We start from the raw sequence: 17,728 nt of genomic DNA, 5'->3' as shown, positions 1-17,728 counted from the left end.
AGGTAGATCTAACCATTGACTAGAGTTCAGAATAAAATCCAGATTCATCTGGAAACCAATTGTTCGGTGAAGACGATATATTATGAGCCAGTGGAGGAGGATGGGGAACCTTGCTGTTCCTGCTTGCCATCATGGCCAACTGGAGAGATTTAAAAGGCCCAAAGATGGAGAAACCCAGTGCAGGTGGTAACCTGGAGGCCCAGCCCTAGGGCTGAATGTGGTGCATTCTTAACAGGTTTGCAGGTAATATAGATTCTTTGAGCCACAGGTGAGCCAAACCCACTCTGAAAGCCATAGCTACTTACATCCCTACAGTGTCCAGTCAACCTGTAAATCCCACAAGGAGGTGTGAGGCAAGGGGTGGTCATGGCCTGCGCTGGATTCCTGCCAATAAATGGGGTTTGGGGTTGGCTGCTTGGAATTGCTGCCGAAGTTGGCAGCTGCTTGGCAGCTTTGCTTTCTGAGCCCAACAACCTCTTCAAGAATGTGTTCTGCAGGATTTAGGCCTGAGCTGGGAACGCACATCTGTGAGGCCCTGACGTGAATATTCAGCAGGGAGATGTGGATTTCTTCTCGATGGCCTGTGGCATCAAATGCAGTCATCTGTGACGCGGCTTACCCAGGACTTTCTTCTCCTGACATAATTGTGGTTTTCAGATTCAGTTATGTTCCCACTCTCATATTAGGTAACAGGTTAAACAAATTCATGAGCCTGATTTATTTTTCTGTGACCTTCATATTTTAGAAAGATTATATCCAAGTCCCAAACGGCTTCCTCAGCTCCCCAGATTAAATGTTCTTATTGTTCAGCTTGTGTTACAGCACATCACGCTGCTTCTCGTTAATCATTCCTAACTGTCCAGCCCCCTTAGCTTCCTTCAGCTGCAGAAGGCTGCTTAGCAGAGGGTACGGGAAGTTCTCCTGATTCACCTTGTTCATGCACTTATTTATCTGAGTGAAGGTCCTCTCCCAAATTTGGGCCTGTCTGTGGTAGCCTCCAGTGGATTCTTGGTGCATATTTTAAAACTTCAAGGGAGAGGTTAGTGAGAAGCTGGGAATTGAAGAATAAAAGTCCTTCGTTTTCAGTTTCATTATCTTTGGGTTACTTTAGGTATGGCAATCAGCCACAGTCACCCCAGGGTACTACTAAATCTAAAACTGAGATGACCACACTCAGCAAAACACCTCTCATTTCCCGAATTAACTTCTCAGTGTTCTATCTAAGTGAAAAATTGCCTCCATGCTTATAAACCACTCCACCTGCCTCCATTTCCACAGATGGACATTCACACTCTTCAAAAACACATTTCACTGTAATATAAACTGGGTGACCAAGAAGCTAAAAGCAGAGGATATTTGCTCATAGAAAACAGAGATCTAACAGCTTTAATCTCCTTTCCTCCCCTAAATTAGATATTGCTTCTATTAAATTCCCTTCTAGTTTCCTCATTTGCCTTCATCCCATTTCAGGACATAGCTTGTGCTGGGAAATATGGATTCTTCTCTATGTCAAAGGCCCAGTGGTGACTGCTTTAATGAGTCATTAAACAAGGACCATCCCAAATGCCCATCAATAGACTGGATAAAGAAAATGTGGCATGTATACACCATGGAATACTATGCAGCCATAAAAAAGAATGAGTTCTTGTCTTTTGCAGGGACATGGATGAAGCTGGAAACCAAATGAGTGACAACTACACATTTTCACTCATAAGTAGCAGTTGAACAATGAGAACACATAGACACAGGGAAGGGAGCACCACACACTGGGGCCTGTCAGAGGGGTGGGGGGTAAGGGATAGGGAGAGCATTACGGCAAATACCTAATGCATGAGGGGCTTAAAACCTACATGATGGGTTGACAGGTGCAGCAAACCACCATGGCACATGTATACCTCTGTAACAAACCTGCACGTTCTGCATGTGTATCCCAGAACTTAAAGTAAAATAGAAAATAAAAATAAAACAAACAAACAAACAAAATACAAGAACTTCTGAGATCCTCCCCGAGAGGACTCCCTGAGGGAGCTTGGAGCAGTTCCTGCCACATAGTGGGCATTCAATGAGCTACTTGAGAGATTAGTGGCTGTTGCTCTCCCCAGGCACTTCTGGACCTACTTGGTACGCACTCACGATATTTCGGTTTCTCCACAATCCCCTATGAATGTTTGGCGATGGTGCTGGTGAATGGGTTGCACCCAACAAGGAACCTGTCCATCGGGCTGCCAGACCAGCCCCTCGAGGCCCAGCTCTTCCGGCCACGATCAGCTTTCATAAATCCTCTCTCTCCACTATTCTTTGCTTTACGATCTTTTATGTGGCTTGTCAGTTAAGTTTTGTAGCTATAATGTCTTAATATTTGGCCCCAGGGTGTAGGCTATCAGTCTACCCCAACCTGCATTTTTATAGTAAATCTCAGGACTCGGCATGCTGAACTTCCCATCTGGGCTTTCAGAAGTCTTCTCTTCTCACTTCTTACAAAAACAAGGGAAGCTCCTGTGGGTCCATTTTCCAGGAGGGACATTCCTGCTCCTCAGCCATCATTTCCCAAAAACCCTTTCATTTCTCCTGGGATTTCCTATTAAGTTACTACTTTTAGATTCTAATGCCTTATTTTTCCATGTTAGCTTTATTGGATTCTTTGTCCACTTTTCTAGCATTTCCCATTTGCTTGTGCAAATCTCCTTACCACCATGTTATTAAACCTTCCCTTCCCATCCTTCCTGGTCAGTGGATGGTCTCTTTATGCCCTTCTTCACCCAGCACTCATTTGGGACACCATTCCCTCTCTCTAGGCCACAGCAGGGCTCCTGACCGTCCTCACTGCAGAAATGGGAGCTACTTCAACCATCATCCATCAGTGTCCTTTTATCTCCTTACTATTCTTTAGACCATCCCACATCCCTTCCATGAAGCTTTCTCTCTCTGTTGCTAGAGCAAACGCTGAGTGCGGGTGAGGATGCTCATGGCCCCATACCCCCCGTCTCCCCATCATTGGTGTCTGGCGTGGCCCTTGCTAAACTGGCCAATCGATCATCTGGGGAAGAGTCACGACCTCATGGGTTCAATGTCTGCACTCACCAGGGCTCCCTACTTCTTTCCTGTTCGAAGGCTCTGTTGTTTAAATCTTCAAAAAAATGTAATGGAAATGGACATTCCACACCCCTTTGGGGGTTTCACAGGGTTTTGTGAAAGGCACAAATGGAATGTATGCTAAGATCTTTCTTAATTGAAATCAAATGTTTTTTCTCAGCAACATTTGCCGTTTGATTCTTCAGTGATGGGAGATGCCTAGGAAGTCAGCTGACGGTGATGTGGAGAAGAAATGCCTCTGAAGTCTCTTTGCTCTTGCCTTTTCCATGACGACACTCTCATTGTGTGGGATTTCCATAGCCCTTGAAGAGCAAAACTGCTCCGGAGGGAGGACTTCCCCTTCCAGGTATTGGGAGGACTGACAGGGGAGTGAAGGAAGAGCGAGGCCTGAAGAGGGTCCCATCTCGGATGAGGGTGCAGGGCACCCTTCAGTGCTAATGGCCACCGCTGCTCACAGCCTCTCCGGAAGCAGGAAGATGGGACACTTTAACCACAAGGTGGTCTTCTCTATAAAATAGCAATGGGGTGGGGGGGATCCATCGTGTTTCCTGTGGAACACGATGGGTCCATGCCATGGGCCGTAAGATACAGATAACCTGATGACAAGAAGCGGAGTAGTAGAGAGAAGTCTTAAATACAGTGTGAAAGTGATCAGGAAATTTTTCAAGAAGGAGGTGGCTTGTGAGCTGAGTCTGGTGAGGCAGGCAAGGAGGAATGAAGTTAGGGAAGTATGGGGCAGTGCTTTCCAGCAGTTAGGAGGAATAAAATCACCTCAGGCATCTCTTTAAAATGCCAGCTCCCAGGCCCTATCCCAGAGATTGAACTAGAAGGTCTGAAGCAAGCCCAGGACTGGGAAAGTTTAGCAAGCCCCAGGAACCTTAGTTGAGATGGACTCAGACTACCTGCATTATGGAAACCACAGAAGGCAGTTTCAGGCAAGGTGAAGGGCCTCAGTTTGGTTTAAATACTCAATTTAGAGCAAGATTTGTAAACTTAAATACCTCTGGGGGCTAGGGTGATACAGACCTTGAGAGAAGTTGAAGGTTTACAAGTACAAACAGGAGATTCTCTCTCTCCCAATTCTGAAAGGAACAGCAGCTAACAAGCTCCAGCAATTACTGCCATGCAGGAATACGTGCTCCAGACTAGGGCACCAGAGCTGTCTACAAGAAGAGAAGCCAGAGACCTGAGTTTTACATCCCCCAGAAATTATTAAATGATACATTAAAATGCCATGAGCATCACATAATTCCATGAGGGCCACTATAGTAGGCAAGTTCAGAGGAGCAAAACAAAATCTCATTGCATATGGACTTAAATGATAGAAGAAAATTGTATTTTATCTGGTAGACAATGAACAATAGAAGGCTTTGCAGCAAAGAAGGAATCTGAACAGAAGTGTGCTTTAAGAAGATTTCTGTGGCTGTTGTCTGCTTACAATGGAATGGAGAAGGGACTTCAGACAGCAGCTCCTAGGAAGCCCCTCCCAGTGTGGAAAAGGAATGGAGAAGAGACAATGAGAGGTTTCCAGAAGCAAGAATTCAGGAGATTTGATTGCCTATGGAAGGAGGAAAAAAACGAATCACCTAGGGTCTTCTATGTCTAAATCCACACTGCCTCTTGTCATCCTTTTCCTTTAATATATACTTATGCTCCAGCTTCATTCATTGCACACAAAAAAATGATCATTTAGGTTGCATTCTGATCAGTGCCTGCTTAATAATGAAACTTAGAGTTACTTGTTTAGGGAAAAAAAACACAGACAAAATATTTTATAATATCTATAATAAATGCAAAGAAATCAATACAAACAAAACTTGGCTTTAGCAAACTGTACATACATAAATATCTTTTTTTTTAACTATAACATTCAACTTTTTTCACATAAAGCCTTCCATGATCTTATTTATTACATCTAGTTTTTCTTTATACCTCTAAAAAAAGTGCCTTTTAGATTTACAGCTTGTGCTTCTAAAGCAAAGGTTAAAACATCATGCCCCAAAGGAAAACAAGGTAAAAAGGAAGCTGCCATATAAGCTCTTAAAAATTGTATGTTACAAGGTTCTAAAATCTCTTCAGCACTGGTTGGTTGGTAGATTGTACGACACTGACATGGTGCTTGGGAGGGTCGTTTATCTGATGGTTGGAGCAGCACCATGGGAAAGCTGCCCAGATGGTCTACTGAAGTCCTTGGCTATGCATAGAATGGGCCAAGGGCCCAGAATTCACGAGTCCAGGGAACTTTGGGGGTCCTTACTCAATCTCTTTAGTGCTAAGGTTCAGAGTCTCAAACCAGGTATCTTCCAAACCTTCTTGTCGTCTGTTTGTTCTCCTGTCACTGTTTATCCTCCACCTCCAAAGCCATGATTTGCACACAGGTGATCTGGAGGAGGGCTAAAGCTGCCACACTGAGGGCTTTTGCCAAGACCAAGGTCCTCTTGTTGATAGCTTGGGACTGCTTATGACCCGATCCTCCGCATGCTACCAGCACTTCTGCAGATGGCATCTGCTTAGTTCAGAGTGGAGGAGGGCCATTCGTGTATCTGAGCATGGGGTGGAATGACCGGGCAAAGTTGTTGGAGAGGGCACAGCTGTAGTCTTCCTCTGACATTGGTACAAGGCAGGCGAGCCCGATGAGGAGCAGCAGGAGAAGCTGAAGGGGAAGAGCTGCTCGGAGGACTCTGAACAGGAAGGCGCGGCTGGACCGATCTGGCCCAGGCTCAGAAAGGGAGGAATCGGAGCCACCTTTTGTGGACCTGAGAGAAGAATGGACATAAACAACTCAGATAACTCCAGTGTTGGATGGATGCTGCTTTTTGCCTCTGCACCTTCCTGGAAGCTAAAGGGCCATGCCAAGCACACCCCAGCCTGGCGATCAGCTGCCAGCCTTCCACCGTGTGCCCAGGTCACCCCCACCACCAAATGAAGTTGTTGGAAACTGCACTGATGAGAAATAAACATTTAGTCAATCAACTAAACGTAACTAATTGGGTTCAAATTCTATTCCTTTTATCCCTTACTTTGGTGAAGCATTTTCTAGCAACAAAAATAACTGCTCTATACACATTCTACCAGCATAAATTAAGTAGATCCAGAATAATTAAAATGTAGATATTTGATGCAGTACATTTTTGTTTTAAGAATATCAGGAACATTGTTAAGCAAAATTAGTTGCTGTCAGAATCATACCAAGTATCCCATCTAGCCATCCTGGATTTGCCAAAATCCATGCAGCGAAAATAAAAACAGTCTTAGTCATTTTGCACAGACCCACAAAAGCTTCATTAATCACAGAGTATACCCTGGTTTCATCTTGCACTGAATCAGCATCAGGCCCTGACATTAGCAGGTTCCAAAGCTGTACGAACAAGGAATAGCAGTGGGGTTTGTCTACAGAACACTAGTGTTGTATGATGTAGATGCTAGGCTGATCCTATCACTGATGTCGTTACTTTGGAAAACAGACACCATTTTTTGAGGAGGATGGACTGTCATCCTGTAGCCCCTTCTACACTCAAAGTGACAAGTTCTTCTGGAGGATGGACTGTCATCATGTAGCCCCTTCTACACTCAAAGTGACAAGTTTTTCTATTTCACTTTTATCTTCCTTTTAAACAGTGCATTAGAGATTGAGTACAGGTTTCAGAGCTCTTAAGAAGGACTGCCTGGAAAATACAGGATCTGGAAGTAGATTCTGAGTTGGGTGCTGTTTTCTTTTTGTGAACAGCCATTAACTTTTTTTAGTTACTAGTAGAAAAGATGAAGAAAGAAATGTTGTTTACAACAGGCATCTGGTGTACACACAGACCCATACAACATTGAATGAGCAAAAATAAGAGACACAGCTAAAAGAAACATTCCCTTACAACTAGTATAAATTCCCTAAGGGTTTTAATATCACCAAGGATAAGGACACTGAATGTGAGGCTACTGGAATAATATGAGCGTGTGAAAGCTGTATTGGTAACTGTAGGTTTGGCCCCGAAGAAAGCACTATGTTTGTAGCTCACCTATTAGCTGTTAATTTCTGAAGACAGATTATCCTAATATCAGTGGGGGATGAGGAGTGACACCTGAGAAAATGAATATTAAAATAAAAAACAGAAAGAATACCCTAGAAGGGAACAGAGGGAGTATTTAAAACTCTTTTATTAAACCATCAAAGAAAAATGGGAGAGGACCCGGCACAGTGGCTCCCGCCTGCAATCCCAGCACTTTGGGAGGCTGAAGTTGGCGGATCACTTGAGGCCAGGAGTTCAAGCCAGCCTGGCCAACATGGTAAAAATACAAAAATTAGTCAGGCATGGTGGCATATGCCTGTAGTCCCATTTACTTGGGAGGCTGAGGCAGCAGAATCGCTTGAACCTAGAAGCCGGGGGCTGCAGGGAGCCGTGATCGGAGCACCACTGCACGCCAGCCTGGTCAACACAGCGAGACTCTATCTCAAAAAAAAAAAAAAAAAAAAAAAAAGAGAGACAAACAGATTTGTTTGGCAAAACCCCCAAGAAGCAGCCCTGCACCACACAGTGTTTCTAGTATACTTCTTGTGGCGTAAGGAAAAATCAAATCACTGGCTTAAATTGGAAGCATGTTCTTTTCTGAAGTCCACACAACTAATGGCAGTGCAATGTAACCTTGAACAACTCACTTCATCTCTAGGTGCCAACCTCTTCACTAACCTCTTCAAATTAGAATAGATGGTCTTCCACCTTTTAAGTTCCCTGTTTGATGTTTTGTCTTCTACTGATTTGTCAGTATAAATAATCTCCCAAGAAGTCACAAGAGCTCAATCACCATCTAGTGGTCAAACTGATTAACCGCCCTTGTGCTAAGACCAATGAGTTATTCCTAATAGGCTGAAAATGAAAAAAAAAAAGTATATTTTGAGAACATAAAAGAAATATGTCATATACCTTATTAGTGGAAAAGGAAAATAGAAACTTCTTGAGTTACCTGAGCATAAAATATTCACGTTGAGACAGGGCCTTAGAGAGCATCCAATTCATCTGCTAATTTTGTAGGTGAGTAGCTAAGGACAGTTCATGTTTACTCTTCTAATTGCTAGGCAGCACTCTGAGCATTTCTATTGGGTTCTGTCATTTAATCCCCACAGCAGTCCTCTGCGGTGTGTACTTATTAACCTCATTTTATAGATGATGTGAAAGAAAGCTCAGGGAAGTGAAATAACTAGCTCAAGCTCACACCGCCGGTGGCAGAAGATTTCAACTCTGTGATTTTAACTACCAGAACCTGGAGACTCTAGACAGGGTGAACAACCTGCTCCAGATCCCACAATTAAAGGAAGAGGCCTAGCAGGAACTCAGGGTTCTGAAATCCCTGCCCACTGCACTCTCTGCTGTGAAATGTTTTGCCAGTTGGTGATACGAATAATGGTAATTCAGGTCGTATTCATGTCACAGGTATCTCACATGTAGAAGCAAAGAAGAGAATCCCGAACTTGCATCCTAAAATACTTGGAAACAAGTGGTTTCCTCGTGTCTAAAATAAATGCCTCTGGTCATAAGGCCTCACAGTATCCGGCAGATCATCAAATCTGTGTGGACGTGGGGACATTTTGTTTTGAGGCAGTTATAACCACGGGCAAGTAAATTAGTCCCTCTGGCCTTCAGTTTTCTCATTTGCAATGATGAGGGGTGCATTGATATCCTAAAATTGTTCTGGCTCTCACGGTTTATGATTCAATGGTTTGCCTTAAAGTGTCTTAAGAAGGACAGGATAGCTACCCACAAACTCTGGATCAAATTTTCTTCAAAATGTCCTTTCCCTGACTTTAAAATACGCCCTGGCAACCAACACTCAACACCTGTAGCTAGATGAGTTATAACAGAATGACAGAAGAGAGCTCCACATTTCCTAGTTATTAAATATCTGACTAATTTTCATTAGGAGGCATTTAAGGACTCTATTGATGGGAATATTTACATATATAATTGATAATACAATCTGACAGAGCTGAATAGCTCCTCTTTGTCAATGTTAAATTCTTTGTGCAATTAGGTCAAAGATCAAGATCAAAACAAGGGCTGCCCATTGACCAGTTCACTCCTGAGAAAAATGGCAAACCATTGAATCATAAACCATGAGAGCCAAAACAATTTTAGGATATTAGTGCACCCCTCATCATTGCAAATGAGAAAACTGAAGGCCAGAGGGACTAATTTACTTGCCCATTTTTGATAAAAATGTCACCATTTACAGAATATGGGCTCCTATGTTGGAGTCTGTTGAAGGACATGGCACATTTAACAGCACCAGAGCATTTTTAATTAAACTTAAATTTGTGCATGACTTCTAATGTTGAAGAACGCCAAGCTAGGAAGAAGTCATGGGCTGAGATGGGGACAGAGAGAACACACAATACTCAGTGACTATCCATGCAGTTGGCTGCCCTTGAAAATATCCAAACTATCCACTGGGAAAATGCCTGTCCCCTTGGGGTAATTACCAGAGTTTCAACATGCCCAAAGCTGCTGCTTCTTCAGGGGGAACTTGTTCTAGTGATTTTAGTATCAAGAAGTTAATGGTCCCAGGGAAAGGGTTATTTTTAATATTTATCTACTGTCCTAAAAGTCACTTAAGTTTTTAGAGTCTTGGGAAATTTGATAAGGGAAAGAACAAAGGCGACTTGTTGACTACTCACTGGTCATTCTCCTCTGGCCTTATTACATACATGGATGCCAGTTTAGATCGTGTTTATATAGGAAAACTTAAATGTGTGAGCCTCCTTAAGGAACATCATCAATACAGATATATCAGATAGTTCTGTCCAGAAAAAAAGCGCTTATTCTCTACAAGTAAATTTTTATTTATTTTTCTCACTTCCCTCACTCCTTCAAATCTCCAGGTAAATAGTTGCCCAGGATTTGTTTCACCTCTGTCCCAAAATACCTAGACAATTGCAGGATAAGGAGAATGGCAGGGAGGGAGTAGTGACTAAAACCATACTCTTCAAAAGAAAGGGTATAGGACACACACTTGTGAGAAGTCTGAATGCCATGCACATGGGGTATGACTCACTTTGAAAATTGTTCATAATCAAGGAAATGAAAATGAGTTAATTTTGTGCATACATCATTTAAAGCCAAATGAGAAAAAACTTCTAATTTATTTTGTTACTTGTCAGCTAACACTGGCAGTATGTAACAGGAATTTATTGTGCAGAAATATCTAGATTGTCCATGATCTTGATCCTGCCCTTACGTGTCTTGTCTTTGAAACCCAGTGTTTCCTGGATATGTGGTTCAGGAGACAAGTTTCCAGAATCAAGTTAGAACCCAGGTCTTTTTTTCCAAACCAAACATTCTGGCTAATCCTAAACTACCCGAGGCAGCCTATGGTGGCCTCAGCTCTAAAACCATTGTTTAAAGGCTCCTACCCATCAGCGGCCCTTCAGCTGAGTGGTACGGTTAACAGGGTACGGTCTGGAGTCAGGGGAGACCTGGGTTCAAATCCTACATCTTTACACCTCTGATCCCCGGTGTCCTTGTCTACAAATTGGGAATATAGCCATGTCATGGGATTCTCATGAGGGTTAAAAGGGGTAACATACATAAAATGCTTAGCATGTATACAATTAAGCACTAAATAATTGAAACACATTAAGTACTAAATAAATGTCAGCAACTTATCACTATTATCTGTATAATTATACCAATGGTGTGCTGACTCATACCCTTAGGGGTTGGCTGGATTCAGCCTTTTCTCTCAGGAAAACATACCTGATTTATTAATAGTGCTTTCAAGGATGTGATAAATTTCTCAAACTGCCTGTCCTGTTCCCTGGAAACACCAGGAAGGCCTACCTCAAATAGCAACAGAGAAAACTACTGGAGCCTTACCCTACAGCTGTCCTTGGGGCACAGGTAACCAACCTGCCTTAGAGGGGAGAGGCTCTGTGCTGAGGCTCTTTGAATGCTTTGAATAAATAGATCCCCAGATAATTCTGACAGAAAAGACTTGAAAACAAATTCTACAAGAAACTGAGTAGTGTTTATAGTGAGGCTCTAGTGTACATGCAAAAAACCCCCACTGCCCTTTCTTAAATATATCTGATTAACTTGAATACATTTCTCAATGAGGCCTTTTTTCCCTCTTTCAGTGTTTCGGCCAGTCATTTGCCACTTCTCATTCCATCTTAGTTCTCTGTAAAGAAGGTGCAAGAGACTTAAGGTGCCCAAGGCAATTTTGCATTTTACAATTCTAAGCTTTAGAATGAAGTCATCAATTTGCTCCATCCAGACTACAGAACAATTATTCCTTTGCCTTGCTGGAAATTGGAGTGAAATCTTTCTAGTTGTCAATTTCAACTCAGCTGCAGTAGCATTTTGAAGAATTAATGGTGATAAGGTTAGAAAATTTTAAATCAAATGTAGGGAAAAAGTACCAGCTAGCGCATCATAAGCACTTGCTTTGAAAGCATGCTTCTAAAGGTGTTTAGCCTCAAATAAAAATCACAAATATGGTTATTATGAATGCACGCACAGATTTTTATGTTTCTAATTTTAAGAAGCTCTGGGGAGCTCCCTATAATGATTTAGGGAATCTCTAGATTCTGATATACTGCAAGTCTTTTAATGGTAGGAATAACACTGAATTAATTTTGTAGGCCCAGGGCCTAAATTTAGTAGGTGTTCAGTAACTATTGGCATCAATTCATATGTAGGTTTAAAATACTGTATGAAGGCATAGAATCACCACCATCAAATCAAATTGAAATATGTAACAGGCTAGTATAATGTTAACATCTGACTTTAAACAACAACAAAGAAACCAAATGAGTAACTCCTCCCTTCAAACTAGTAGTTTCTTCCAACTCAGTCTCTTTCTCCTCTCAGGAAGAATGCACATCTAAAAATTTCCCATTGCACACCGCTGGAAACAACATTCTAAACTATTTATGCTTCTGCAATAACCTTTCCAATTTGCTGGACCAGTGCAAGATTCAACACAAGATATCTCAAGTCTCAATGTAAAGGAACACCACGACAGCCTTGACTGTGGGTGAAGTTCATTCTTCCCCAGCAGACTCTGCATTTCATTGGCGGGGTTGGGTGTGCCCCAAACAGAGCTGCTGAGGGTAATGAAGCCCAAGAATGTTCAACCACAACCTGTCTGCGAAGGTGTTTGATGACGTTTGCCGTTCAGGTGAAGATTATTTATGTTCCAGTTCCACCTGAGTAGCAAAGTGAACACTATGCTGAATACTCAGAAAGATGTTAATCAACCGTGCTGGACAGAGCAGAGCTGAAAGGCGCCTTGTGAGTGCCATAGTGAGAATGTGGCTGTCCCAGCTGCAAAGCCCTGTTAGGAGGCATGAGGAAGCACTTGCTGCCCTAAGAAATGATGCCGTTGACATTTTCAAAAGGTCTATGCGGCTGTCTGAAACAATGGGGAGAGCAGATAGACGCAATATTTGGGAACCACAGAGTGACTGCTGTTTGCATCGTTAACGTAAGCGCTTTCCCCTTTCTCATCACCATCATTTGTATCAACCAAAGAACTGATCTCCGGTATCCTCAAAGGAATGCTCGGGGATATTCTTCACCTCTGTTCACGGCACATCAGCAATTTGTGGGGAAAAGATGGACTGTGTAACACAATGATCTGTCTGAATTGTCTCTACTTATAGGGGACTGAGCAAACCTTAGAGCATCTGCGGATGCTCGTCATTATCTTCAAAAGTCCCCATGAGTTTTTCTCCATATTTTATGATTGCTATTTTGTTTAGGATAGAAAAAAAACCTCATAAAATTGTCTTCAAGCCAAACCAAAGGAAATGAAAAGAAAAAAAAGAAAAAGAAAAAGAAAACAGTAAAGGGAGGTTTAAAACCAGAGAACATATGAAAATATGTTCTGCCTGACTTCAGCCGAGTGGGAAGGACCAAACGAAAGAGCCAGTCCCTTATGCACAGCTGGAAAACTAAAATTATTACTCAAGGGTTGTTTACAGTTCTACATTTCCTCATCCCCACCCTCCTTCCAGGAATTCAGATTCCTGCTCAGTGGTGATAAGTTTCCAGAGGGGCAAGCTACTTTAACCGTGAATTGCTAGGGACTGGAATGAAAACAGGCTCCGAGGACTGTTTTCATTTTTTAGAAAGCTGTCTGGGGAAAGTTGAACTGATCAGTGGAGGAGCAGAGGAGCACAGACACCACACCGACAACAAAGAAGGCAAAGCACTGCTAACTGCGGGAGTGAGGGGCTGCTGGAGGCCAGGCGGGAAGCGCGGAGTGGCAGCTGTGAGTCGGCTCTTGGGAGGTGACTGGGTAGGGGCACTGGCTGCTGCGGGTTCCAGAGTGAGCTTGCCAAGTGCCCGGAAAGTGAGTGGCTGGGTGTGCTGGCTGAAGGGAAGTTTTAGGATAAGCAGAAGAGAGAAGGTACTTATAAATTTTCAATGAACACCAAATTAGGACTTGCCATTTTGAGACTCCAAAACCCACAATCTGGATAAAACATGAAAATAAAATAAAAAGTTGGGGATGTTAGTATATTTTATTCAGATATGCGGGTTTTGTGAATGGTAAAAGAATTCACTGATCGATTACCTGTCTTATTGTAAACTCTAGAAATAAAGAGGATGATAAAAGTCTGCCATGAATCAAATGGCAGTGGTGCCGCCAGTTGTAATTAAATCCTTATTGACAATTTGATGAAAAGTACCAGATGGGCTATGTTGAGACAAACAGAATTTTCACGGAGTCCAAATATTTTATGCTCCGAAATTTACTTGAACATTTCATTTAGAAACATCTCTTCCAATTTATGAGGAAAGGGTGTGGACTGAAATGAGTAATTTCCCAACTACCCTGAGGCAGACCAGATACAGGCCTACCTAAGTCATGGACAATTTTCATCATCCTCTTGGGGTTCTAGAACAGTGTGGAAACCAGGAGAAGGAGGTACCTGCTATGTGGACTGCTGACAGAGGGTCCAGGCTGTGAGAGACTACATTTGCCTCGTGGCTGTTTGCAATGAACAGGGGGTAAAGAAAGAAGAATGTTCAGTCCAGGCAAATAAAGACAAGCTACTAATGAAAATTAAACTAAAAGTGCAGCAAAGGAAAAACAAATCAAATGAAATGATCAGTACCCATGAACTAAGGAAACTGGCTTTTCTTTTGTTGAAGAAGTGAAATAAATTTACATCTATGTGATTAGCCACTGATAAACATAAATTGGGATTCTGGAGTCCATACTAGGGTGGGCATATTTCTCTTGACTTTTCGTGGTAGAAACACATGTGTATATTTACATACAATAAAGGTAAGATGCACTATGCCATACCATGTATTTCAAAGACACTTTACATATTTTTTTTTCATCTTTTAGAATACTAAAACAGTGTTAAAATTCTTGGCCCATAAGAAATAACAATGGCAATATGAGATTGGTCTTTGTAGTGATGAAGCCCACCTTAAATATTCAAGTTAAAGAAAGGCTAAAATTCGACTTGAAAAGCCAGTATTCCTTCACATTCTTAAACTAGGATCTATAGGAAACTAGTGAATGTAGTAAAAAAAAAAAAAAAAAAAAAATCCTAAAAAAGATAATACATTTATCAGCATAGAACACAAATGTTTATAACAAAAAAAGTCAAATGAAATCAAAACTTCTAAAAACTAAGGAAAAATGGAATGAATATAATCATAAAGCTGGACAAAAAATATATAACAAAACAAAAAACAATCTTCTAATTACACAGAGAAATCAAGGCATAGAGGGTAGCAGGGGCCGAATTTGTCCTTTCATCCTCTTTGTGTTCAGTGAGGCAGCCCCTGCCAAGGCCTGTGGGTGAGTTGTTGCCATCTTAGGGGCGGGACAATTGCCGCAAACCTTCAGGACCACCACCCAGAAGCGGCTTAGCTTGAGAGTCAACAGAACCTCCACTTGCCTTAACGAGTCAATGGCTCACAGGCGTTCAGGGTTCTGTGCACCTCCAGCCCAGGCGCCACTGCAAGTGGTGGCCGACCTTTTAAGATAGTTGTGGCAGCCGTGGCTTGAAGAAAGGAGCCACCAAAGGGACAAATGGGCACCATTCTCGAAATTTTCTTATTTGAGGAAGAAAAATAAATGCTCTCCCTGCATACCAGCCACACGTTGAGTCCTGATTTTTTGGAAAACCAGAATCGCTCTTTTCCATTCCTGAGCGCATGCTGGGAGGGGATGTGGCAGGGCGGAGGAAGCGCGCTACCCTGTGTGACAGCCCTCCTCAGGAGGGGACGCCTGCCTGTGAACCCTGTGGTGGGTGCAAATGCCGTCACTTCCCAGTGTTCCCTCCCACGGGCCAACTGAAAATGACCAGTGGAAAGTTACCGTTTTCTGTCTGTTTGGGGTGCTCCTTCCTGATGTGGGACTCACAGACCCTGAGGTGTCCAGTTCATCAGCAGAAGACCAGGAAGACAAATCCTACGTGGGAGAAAGATTCTTTTAACAACTCCACCTCCCAGACCCACAGGGGCCCCATGTTGCACCACGCTATCTCCCACTCCATCTCCATCCACCCCCATGTCTCCACCATAAAAACCAAACCATTCCTTGGGAAAAATGGAACCAGACAGGAACAAGAAGAATAGGGCCAAATTCTTCTAGTGGGTTGGGATTTCCTAGTTGTCTGTTTGGCCATTCTGGAAAATATAGCTATGATTTTGTTATTGCTGAGTTTCACTTATAGCTTTATTATTTCTTGGAGACATGGATGTGAATGAATTGATTCTGGTTTGGGAGGGGAAGAAACCTGCCGTAGAGCCTGCTGGTCACTCAGCCCGAACAGAAATCAATATATTCCAGTTAGAAACAAAAGACAGTCATCCAGGAGTCTGCCTTTTCGCATTAGAGAGACTTTATTATTTTGGGCACTGCTGCTATTCAGAGTAGATTGTTCTTTTGCAACTTACAGCAGGGCAAAATGTGTGTTCATGGCAGAGTTTCCCAACAGAATGGTTGAAATCTTACCAGGCATCATCACACCAGCAAATGCATTTCTCAAAACCAATAATACCACAATGGAGGCGATTGTAGAAAAAATATAAAAAATTAAATAAGCAGAGGACCACTTTTTAATGGTTTTTTTTTTCCTGTATACATAACGGAGAATTCATGCCTGAGAGGGGTTAAATACAAAACTCAGATACAACAGTTGGTTTGCTCTACCATGGCTGTGTAACTAACGTGTGTAAATTCTTAAACAGGGTGAAATAAAATGCCACAGCAGTTGTGGTAACAGCATTAGTAATGATGACAAGAGAGCTTTTGGATTTAATAGAATCAAAAGCAGTGTCCTGTTGTACAAGTTTATGTGGCTGCTTTTTTATTTTGAGATAGGCCTTGTAAGAGCAGTGGCTGAAAGAAGACACTCCATTCTGACAAGTACTATATTTAAAGTCTTTCTAAAATGCATGAAGATGATGCTTCTTGGGTCTCCAGTAAGAAATGCGACACGATGATGTCTGTTTAGAGCTTACCTGCTGACTACTTGACACGTCTAATAACTTCTCCAGTTCCTTGATATGACGACTGACCTCCTTCAAGAGAAGTTTGAGCCGATTTCCAATAACATGGACTTTTTCTTTGGCTTCTAAACAGTCTGTTCCTTCAGCATTCACCAGTAGTTGGCAAGACATGTCTTGCAAAGAGGCTACTCTGAGTTGGGATTCCAACAGCTCATGCTTTATTTGCTATGCATACAAAAATAAAAAATTTTTCTAAGCATTTTTGATAAATGGCAAAAGCTCCAAAAGTGCAGAATGAGATCAACTTAACTTGGTGGGAAATTATACCTGAGTATCAAACGTGGAGCTCACACACTAAAGGATGCAGCAGCTCATGGCCTGAGCTCTACTCCTGCCTCTGCCAAAAATATTCTATAAGACCCCTGACCCTCTCTGATCTCAGTGTGATTTGACGCCTGGTCCACAGTATTATTGGAAGGTTCGAATTGCTTAATGTATATATGACAGTACTTAAAATGTAGATTAGTATGCAAGTGAGACATAAGATAGTCTTTTAAACAGAAAAGTACAACATCAAATACAGCAAAACAGAAGTATGTCTAGGTATCCTCCGATATCTAGTCAAGATTTTTTTTAAAAAGGGGTGATTCATCATTCACAGCCTAATGCCAGAGGTCAAAGTGAAGTAACAATGCAGTTCCACAGCTATTTCCTCTAGGTTTCTAAGACTATTATGGTACTGAATTAAAAGGTACCAATTCTGTAGTTTAGGTGAGTGTTAAATGTTAAGACATAACATTTTTAAAATACAGAGAGCTACAAAGTGCATAGTATTTTCTTCTAATGGAACTCAAATATGCTTCCTTATCTTCTATAAAGTCACTTAAATACACTGTACTTTATATTGTCCAAAGATCCTTGTATAAGGGGCTACCAGGTAATTTCCTTTTGAATTTAGTGCTAGAAAAAGTTTCTCCTTCCTTGAGAACTATTATGTTTTGTTTTTGTCAGATAATGAAAGTAAGTTTACTCCTTGTTTCCCATTTTGTCTTAGCTTTCAGAAAACTTGATGCTAAGATTCATGTTTAATCTGCTATATTTAATTCCTCTTTAAAAGAGTTGGCTGGGTGTGGTGGCTCATGCCTGTAATCCCAGCACTTTGGGAG

The 17,728-nt window shown here is 42.0% G+C and overlaps 1 protein-coding gene across 24 annotated transcripts in view; it reads right to left on the bottom strand.

The window, feature by feature from the left end:
• Positions 1 to 4,861: 4,861 nt before the first annotated feature.
• Positions 4,862 to 17,728, bottom strand: part of SYNE1 (spectrin repeat containing nuclear envelope protein 1) — a 523,271-nt gene continuing 510,404 nt past the window's right edge. For 21 of the 24 annotated variants that reach the window (XM_021936839.2, XM_031667714.1, XM_021936840.2 and 18 more), the window contains 4 exons: positions 16,575 to 16,787; positions 15,427 to 15,519; positions 14,018 to 14,076; positions 4,862 to 5,849 (listed from right to left, as the gene is read on the bottom strand). In XM_021936839.2, the coding sequence (XP_021792531.2) occupies positions 5,609 to 5,849; positions 14,018 to 14,076; positions 15,427 to 15,519; positions 16,575 to 16,787 (606 nt within the window). In that variant the 3' untranslated portion in view covers positions 4,862 to 5,608. The remainder of the gene's footprint in view (positions 5,850 to 14,017; positions 14,077 to 15,426; positions 15,520 to 16,574; positions 16,788 to 17,728) is intronic. The other 3 variants (XM_021936853.2, XM_021936854.2, XM_021936859.2) reach the window with 1 other exon arrangement.

Source organism: Papio anubis, chromosome 6 (assembly GCF_008728515.1).
Source record: "Papio anubis isolate 15944 chromosome 6, Panubis1.0, whole genome shotgun sequence".
NCBI lineage: Eukaryota > Metazoa > Chordata > Mammalia > Primates > Cercopithecidae > Papio > Papio anubis.
This window is presented reverse-complemented; position numbering and strand designations above follow the sequence as displayed.